General features: G+C 52.1%; 1 protein-coding gene across 3 annotated transcripts in view; it reads right to left on the bottom strand.

The window, feature by feature from the left end:
• Nucleotides 1-7,558, bottom strand: part of AGAP3 (ArfGAP with GTPase domain, ankyrin repeat and PH domain 3) — a 110,711-nt gene that overhangs the window by 36,154 nt on the left and 66,999 nt on the right. For all 3 annotated transcript variants that reach the window (XM_057367906.1, XM_057367907.1, XM_057367905.1), the window contains exon 10: nucleotides 4,454-4,558. In XM_057367906.1, coding sequence (XP_057223889.1) covers nucleotides 4,454-4,558 — 105 coding nt within the window. The remainder of the gene's footprint in view (nucleotides 1-4,453; nucleotides 4,559-7,558) is intronic.

Genomic DNA, 7,558 nt, shown 5'->3' with positions numbered 1-7,558 from the left:
ATTATATTATATTATATTATATTATATTATATTATATTATATTATATTATATTATATTATATTATGTAATATAAATCAGAACAGTGCAGTATAAGCATTGGGATACCTAGAAATTCACTCTCAGTCACAGCTGGGATAAGAGAAACCCAAACCAACAGAACTCAGGTAACTCCGTTGCTCATTCGGTGCAGAGCTTCCTACTATTCCAAACTTGGTGCTTCCACCATTTCCTTTGGTAGACAATTTATTATACAACCAAAATCCCATGTGCAGACTGTAACTATCACTCTGCCCTCTCCCCACAGCATCTCAGCTTTCAGTCAAAATGAGGGTGCAGACCCCCAATTTCTCCCAAGCATTGCGTCCCTTCCTGTGCCTCCCACCCCTCCTAGCTCCATGGGGCATCGTGGTTCCTCCCCAGCCCTCTCTGATGAGGCCAGCTCCTCCTCGGGCTTGTGTCCTCAGAAGGGGAAGACCCAACCAACATTACCRAGGGGAACTGCTCCTGATCAGACTCCAAGGGAGCAGGAACTGACATTGGAGCTCAAGGCTCCAAAGAGAAACAGGTAAGTGGGGACACCACACCTGGGCTCCTGTGCTGCCATCGGRAGGGGAGACAAAGCCATCCAGGGCAAGCCTGTGGCTGCTGCAAGAAGCTTGGGTTTGCTCCAGTTCACAAGGAGGTCACCAAAAAGATTAACTTAGAGATGGTCCCTGTCTGCTTTCACATCCAAGAAGATAAAGACGTGAACAAACTCAGTTTAAGAGCAACAATCCTCTCACCTTGGACCCAAAAGCAGGTGACAGGGGCTGCACAGGCCATGCTCCRTGCCTCAGGTGACTGTTTGCCAGGGTCATAGTCTCCCAAAGGCATGGTTTGATGCCTTGGTTTGAACTCCTCTCCTTCCACTGACCCCCGTGCAGCCATCCTGTCCTCACAGTACAGCCCGGAAATGGGGCAGCACACCCTCCCATGCTCTCAGGTGCTGGGCAGCCTGGCCTCAAACCTYGGCACTCACTATCTGGTACCCTGGGTGACTCTGAGACTACCAGCCTAAGCAAACACCAYACCAAGCTGCTCCTGGCCGGGTGGGGACCTGGTGACAGCCCTGGGCAGGGACCCTCAGAGGGGCTGGAGGATTTTCCCTCACTCAGCACAACTGCAGCGGTCGCCGGCTGCCTGCCGGAGCGAGCGGTCACCAGCGCTCGGCTTTTATTACCCACCATAAAACAGCAATTTCTTCCCAAGCCTCCTCGCTAATTACCCAGCCAGTTCTCTCATTTCATTTTATTACTGGAATTAACAACGAGTTCAAAGCGTGGAAAGCTATTAAGATGTGTGATTAAGCCACATTCAATTAGTTTCTACAAACAATTTAATTGATGTTGCAGATAGAATTAACAGAAGGTGATTGTGTGAATGGCTCCACTGGCTGCAAAATGGGAGCTGCTTCCCTGGCTCTGTGCAGCATGGCCAGCGAGGCTGGGCTCAACCACGCGCCTTCCCGGCAGCAGAATTCTCTCCAAGGCTTTGGGGAAGTGATGGGAAACTGCACCAGCTTCTTCACACAACTTGTTCTTTTCCCGTCACTGAACACACTCACAGAAAAGTRAAAATACCTATGCAACAAGGAAAGCCCTGCTGAATCCAGGGATCAGGCCTGCCTCCAGCACTCCTGCCTCCAGCTCCAGGCATCCTGCCCRTCCCTGAAACCACCAATTGCTCTGGTACAGAGACAGAGATGGCACCTCAGGGCAGGAACCCACTGACTGCCCCACACTTCCCAAGCATGAGTCTGGGCTGGTGGTCAAGGCAGATTTCCTTCCATCATGGAAGTAATTTCACAGCCAGGGCCAGTTCAACAGCACATGCTTTGACAACCCGTGACTGCAAACCCAGAGTTTATGCCTCCCTCCTGTTGAGGAAACTTTCAAGTTGGGCGGGAGGTGCCACCATCCAGAGCCAGAAATAGGCTGAGTGATGAACTCCCAAAAGCAGATGAAGAGCTCCAYCAGGAAGCTTTGGTTGTTAAAATCAGAATTGCCAGAGCCTGGCCCTGACCTCCACCCAGTGGGGCATGGACACATCTGGGCCAGATGCACACTGGAGGAGGAAGTTAGCGTTGCTCATCTCTGGGGACCCAACAACCCATCCTAGGAGGGACAGGGAGAGAAAGTAACAGATGGAAGAGGAGTCAAGCCAGGAACTGCCCCGGCTCATGCCAAGGAACAGTCACTGGGAACACAAAAAGAGCACAAAAATGCCCTGGAGCATTGAACATTCTGATAGATAGGGAAGACTCTTCCTGCAAAGCTCAGCCTGCCCTCCGGGATACCTCTACTGCATCCAGAATTCTGCTGTTCCCCAGACATGTGGCAGCACAGGCAGGGAAGAAGATGGGACTTCCCATCCCATGGCAGGAACTACTGGGTGCTGCATGTCCCCTTAGCTGATGCTCTGTGGTTTGTTCTAGCCCACAGCTCCCCTTACCATGTGCCAGCCAGCCTGGGAAGTGACAGAAGAGTGCATGCCCATCCTTGGGAGCACAGGTCTGTTCCATCCCTAATGTGCTTTGCTTATGTCAACCTGTGAAAGGACATGGGAGCTTTGCCTTGGGCCACAGGGTACAAATTCATCACAGCATCTCCTGATTCACTCTGGAAGACCGGGAGGAGCAGATACAACAGGACATCCTCCTCTGGACTACCTCTTCCTCCTGCTTGTCCCTGCATCTGCTCCTTCCAAGCAGATCATACACCAGGTGCCAGAGGGAAGGGGAGGCAGAGAAGCTTTGCTGATCCCAATAGCACACTACTGAAACTGCAGCACACGATGGAACACGATGGTGGGTGCCAGGGTCCTTCCCCCAGTTCTCAGGCAGGCGATGCCACAGGGGAGCATGCAGAATCCCAGCCTGGCAGCACACAGGCTGGGCAGTCCCATGCACTGTGCCCACGTGTAATCCAGCCTCGCTGTAGGTAAACACATCAGGTGATACAACACCTATCTCAGGTGCAAGGTTCAGAGCTCCCCGTGGAAACCAGGCAGAAGAGGCCCAACTCGTACCACCCTCAGCAACAGCCGTAGAAGCAAACCAGATTTTTTCTCAGGGCAACGCAGTCATGAAATGAAATGCTGAAGAAGTACAGGAAAGAAAGTGAGTGGCATCAATCTTGATCACCCCCTGAGGAAGGAATGGTGAAAAAAGGAGTGAAACCTGGTGTGCGGCAGAAGCAGCATCTGAGAGTGGCTAAACAACAGCCCAGAAATTGCTCTGCCTCTACAGCTGATGGTCATAATGGTCCTCAGTGCAAATGTGATAAACCCACATGCACATGTGAGCACATACACAGAGACAGCGGCAGCAGCAGCTGCTCCCTCCTGGTTTGGTGTTCCAAAGACCAAAAATGGGGGTTACAAAGTTAGGGAATGGCAGATCACAGCATAGCACAGGGATTGAGGACTATAATCAAAAGCTCCAACAAATAAGAGCAAGGAAATGCAATGATTGGGTGTCCAGTTTAAGGACAGGAGGGTCCTGGGACTCAGGAGCTGAATGAGCACGGTAAACCCTGGAGTGAGGATGCAGGGTGAGCAATAGGGAGRAGGACTCCGAGGCTTGGGGCATTCCAATACAACACATCTGAGGAGATCAGGGACAGACTGAGGGCCTGGGAGCATTCACAAGAGCTGCAGCACCTTGTTCTTCTCCTTGCAGCCCCCAAACCACCCTGTGCCCCCTGCCACTGCCCATCTGYCTGCCCTGTGGCAGCACATCATTGGCAGAGGTGCTGGGCCTGTGTCACAGGTGTGTCTGTCCATGGCTGCTGTCGCAGTAGCAAACTGTGCTCAAGAGGGAATAGGGAAGAAGCCATTAGCCCCACAGCGGGGAGGCGACAGAGATGGATGGGGCGGCAGCTGCRCACCCGAGCCAAGCAGTGAGAAGGATCAGAGCTGCACCGACGGCAGCTCGGCACGGTAGGCTCTGCACAGGCACCTTGTCTCCACTGCCTAATACCTAGCAGTCAGGAAAATTATTCCACACCCAAACGGCACCATCAGATATAGCTGCAAGGAGTTCTCTGCCTGCTTCTCACCCGGCTGCAGGGTGGCAGCAGGCCCCACTTTAACAGACTGAGGAAGAAAGCAGGGGAGAACTGCAGCTCCCCAGYGTAATCCTGCACAGAGAGTTTCCACCAGCCTAGCACTGAACAAACAGCCTGCAGGAACGGGAGTCTCCTCCAGACCCTGGTGAAAAMCAGCTCTACTGAAAATGCTGGGCCAACACTGAACTCCTGCACAGGGCAGAGCCCAGAACTTCCATCTATTACCAAACTCTTCCCCAGCCCCTCTCAGCCATGATGAGTGCTGCAAAAGCACCTGCAGCCACAGCCACAGCATGAAGGAYGCTGCTCTGTCACACCCTGCTCCTCTACTCAGCCCAGTACTCACATGCAGGCTGGGGTGGTAGGTGAGGACCCCATTGTCACACAGTGTCACATACTTCTTCTTCCACTCCTTGTTGAGGGACTTGCCGCTGCGTTTGAGGAGAATGCCCTAAAAGAAAAGAGTCAAGATCTCAGATGATGCTTGGTCCAGGCACCTCACGCTSTGGTCCAGCACTGCCCCTTGGAGACCAGTCTCTGAAAAGAAATGATGAGCAGACTCAGGAAAACATCTTCTAGGTCGACTTTCCCACAGCATTTCCCTGGGCTGCACCCTTTTCTCACCAATCCCTCAGTCCCAACAGACAGACAGCCCCCTCCCTCTCAGGGATAAGGTCTCCACACGTCAATGCCAATGTCCAGGTCCTCTGAGGGGCCCATCACATCCTCTGGTGTCCCAAACCACTCCCTRTGAGAAACTCTTCCCATGCCAAAAGGCAGTGCCCACACAGGGCAGGAGTCAACCTCACTACCACAGACACAGATTGCTCCTAGACCTTCTCCTGATATCCAAAGCACAGAGGGATAGTTAGTCAAGGCAGGGAAAACTGGAGATAGGGAGGGGCCAATTGAGAAACAGTGCTCCAAATACAGATCTCCCAAGGAATGCACATTTTCTCACCTGCCTGTGATTCTGAGAGCTGTCAGAGTAGGGACACAWCCCAGGAAGGAGTGCAGGTCCTGGGCAGTTGAGAGTTAGGGTCACCCCCTTTTCTCATCAGGATTATACATGAGAATCCACCCTGTTGTCTGTGGCACAACACGCTCTCAGGGTCAGAAAAGAATTGCACTCACATGCACTGAACTCCCTATTGGGATAACCCAGAACTAACTCCATTGATCGGAACCAAGGCTCAGAGCAGTTATTCATCATGTACCAGGTAAGGACAGGTGGAGAGGGAGAGGGAAACTGGGGCAAGACACCGGGTGCAAGGGCCCTGGAGCAGGGAGAGGACATCAAGCATTCTGTTGGCAGGGAGGGAAGCACACCACGTGGGGACAAAAGTAGGAATGAATAACATAGTCTGGGAAAAAGCTGGATCTACCAACTGTTGGGCCTGGGCCCTCCAAAAGTGCTGTCTGGACAGACACTCAGACTGCCTGTTCTTATGTGGCAAAAATCTGGGCCCTGGGCCAGTCTCTCCTCAAAAACGTGCGCAGAAAGTCTCAGCCCTGCCAGCCTCAGCATATTTGGGGGCCCTGTCCCAGTGCCTGGAGACTGGGTTGCCGTGTCTGCACAGTGCAGAGGCCCAGCACAGAGTGGTGGGGTTTGGTGCATGCAGGGGGGACAATGCTGTCAGACGTGACTGTGAAATCAACAATAAATGGTGCAGAACAGACAGAAGTGCCCATGACCACTCCAGCTCAATGCTCAGGCAGCAAACAGTGAGAAAAGTAACTGCCACCTGGTCATGCAGGGAATGAGACTGAAACAGAGTGGAAAGGGCAAAGCTGTGTGTGGACAGGATCGGATCCCTGTGCCAGGATCTGATAGCTTATCTGATACCTTGCCCTCAAGAGCTCAACTGAAATGAGTGGAAGAACTCAGTAGTAGTCAGAAGGTSCTGATGGGAACATGGCATATTGTGCTGTGGCAGCAGACTGACAGTTCCAGGTCTGCCAAGATCTGCCAGGGGTRAGCAACGACACTTGGAATCATCGCTGGATGCTCACACCAAGCAAATCTATGGAAGAGCCATGGCAAAGAGTGATGGGCAAAGAACAAGTGGACAGAAGAGCAGTGCAGCCAATGTCCAGCGCAAACGGGACATCAGAGGAGCCTGGTTCTACCTTGGGTAAAACACAGCATTCTGATGGCAGGAGCAATGGTGCTGACCAGTGTTTTTAGCTTTCTGTCAGGTCTTTAACTGAACAGCAAGCACCAATTGTACAAAATACATTGAGCCAGTAATGGATGAAATGAAAACTAGTCAAGTGCAAGATCTCAAAATATATCCATGTCCGAGAGCAAGTGTGGTCATAAATGACAAACCTGTGTCCAACAGAGGGACTTACAGAGGTCCAGCCAACCTGCATCTGACTGAAGATTAGTTCATCAACGTCTTGCTCAAAGGAACTCCAACAAAACATAAAACCAGAAAACCTAAAGGTAATGTGGCAACTGCATGGTGTAAATCAGTGCAGTTGATGGGTCCTTAACYCCAACTGCCTCCTATCACTGGGCAAACTGAGCTGCTGAGGACAGCAAGCACAATTAAGCTCAGAACCCTGTAGTGGGCTGTCAGGACTGGCCCTGCACAGGGACCAGGTAGGAGCAGCCCAGGCTGGATGTGCCATCATTGAGCAGCTCCCAGGCTCCCAGTGCTCTGTGGGAAAGGTCCCTCAGCCTGGCAGCACTTGTTGGGTCAGACACGGCAGGCAGTGTTAACTCCCATCTGTGATATTGTCACAGCAAAGTAGAGCTGAAGGAGTGCTGGGAGGTCACCTCGCCCCTCCCTCTCTCCCTGGACAGGCTCAGCTGTACCAYGTCACTCCAACCTCTTCACAAAACCCTCAGTGATGGACACTGCCCCTCCCCACCGAGACAGGATCCTGATGTCCCTGCATCTCCAAGATGAGATGACAGCCATGCTGTGGCAGGGGCAGGACAGCTGCCTGGGTCCTGTGTGCACCCTCTCACACGCAGCTAGTGGCACTCACATTTCCTCAGCACTCTGGTTCTGCACCTACCCAAAATTGTCCTCTCTAACACCAGGGCTGGGCCACACACTTCCCACACAGTGTAGAACATCATGAAAATTATTTTTCCTCCTCCCATACAAAGCCAGTTGAACATCTACCAGCTCACCCAGGCAAATGGTGAATTCTCTGTGACTCAGAACATTTGTTCGGTACCTTTCAACAAATCTGCTCCAGACCAGGCTGAAGTTACACATCTGACTCAAAGCTGAAGTGTGGAATTCTCTGAATTCTGGATGTGACAATTCCTTCTGGACAGAGTGATCGCTTCTGGGCATGAAGATTTCTCCTGGGCAAGACGATCCCCCTTCTGGCCCTAAACGCAGCTCAGTTCCACAGCCCAACATGCCCAAACATCCTGCAGAACAGTCCCTCTCCTCTCCTCTCCTCTCCTCTCCTCTCCTCTCCTCTC

The sequence above is a fragment of the Malurus melanocephalus genome, unplaced genomic scaffold (assembly GCF_030028575.1).
Source record: "Malurus melanocephalus ecotype Western Australia unplaced genomic scaffold, MMel_1.1 scaffold_86, whole genome shotgun sequence".
NCBI classification, from domain to species: domain Eukaryota; kingdom Metazoa; phylum Chordata; class Aves; order Passeriformes; family Maluridae; genus Malurus; species Malurus melanocephalus.
The sequence above is the reverse complement of the archived record's forward strand: the minus strand, read 5'-3'. Positions and strand labels throughout refer to the sequence as shown.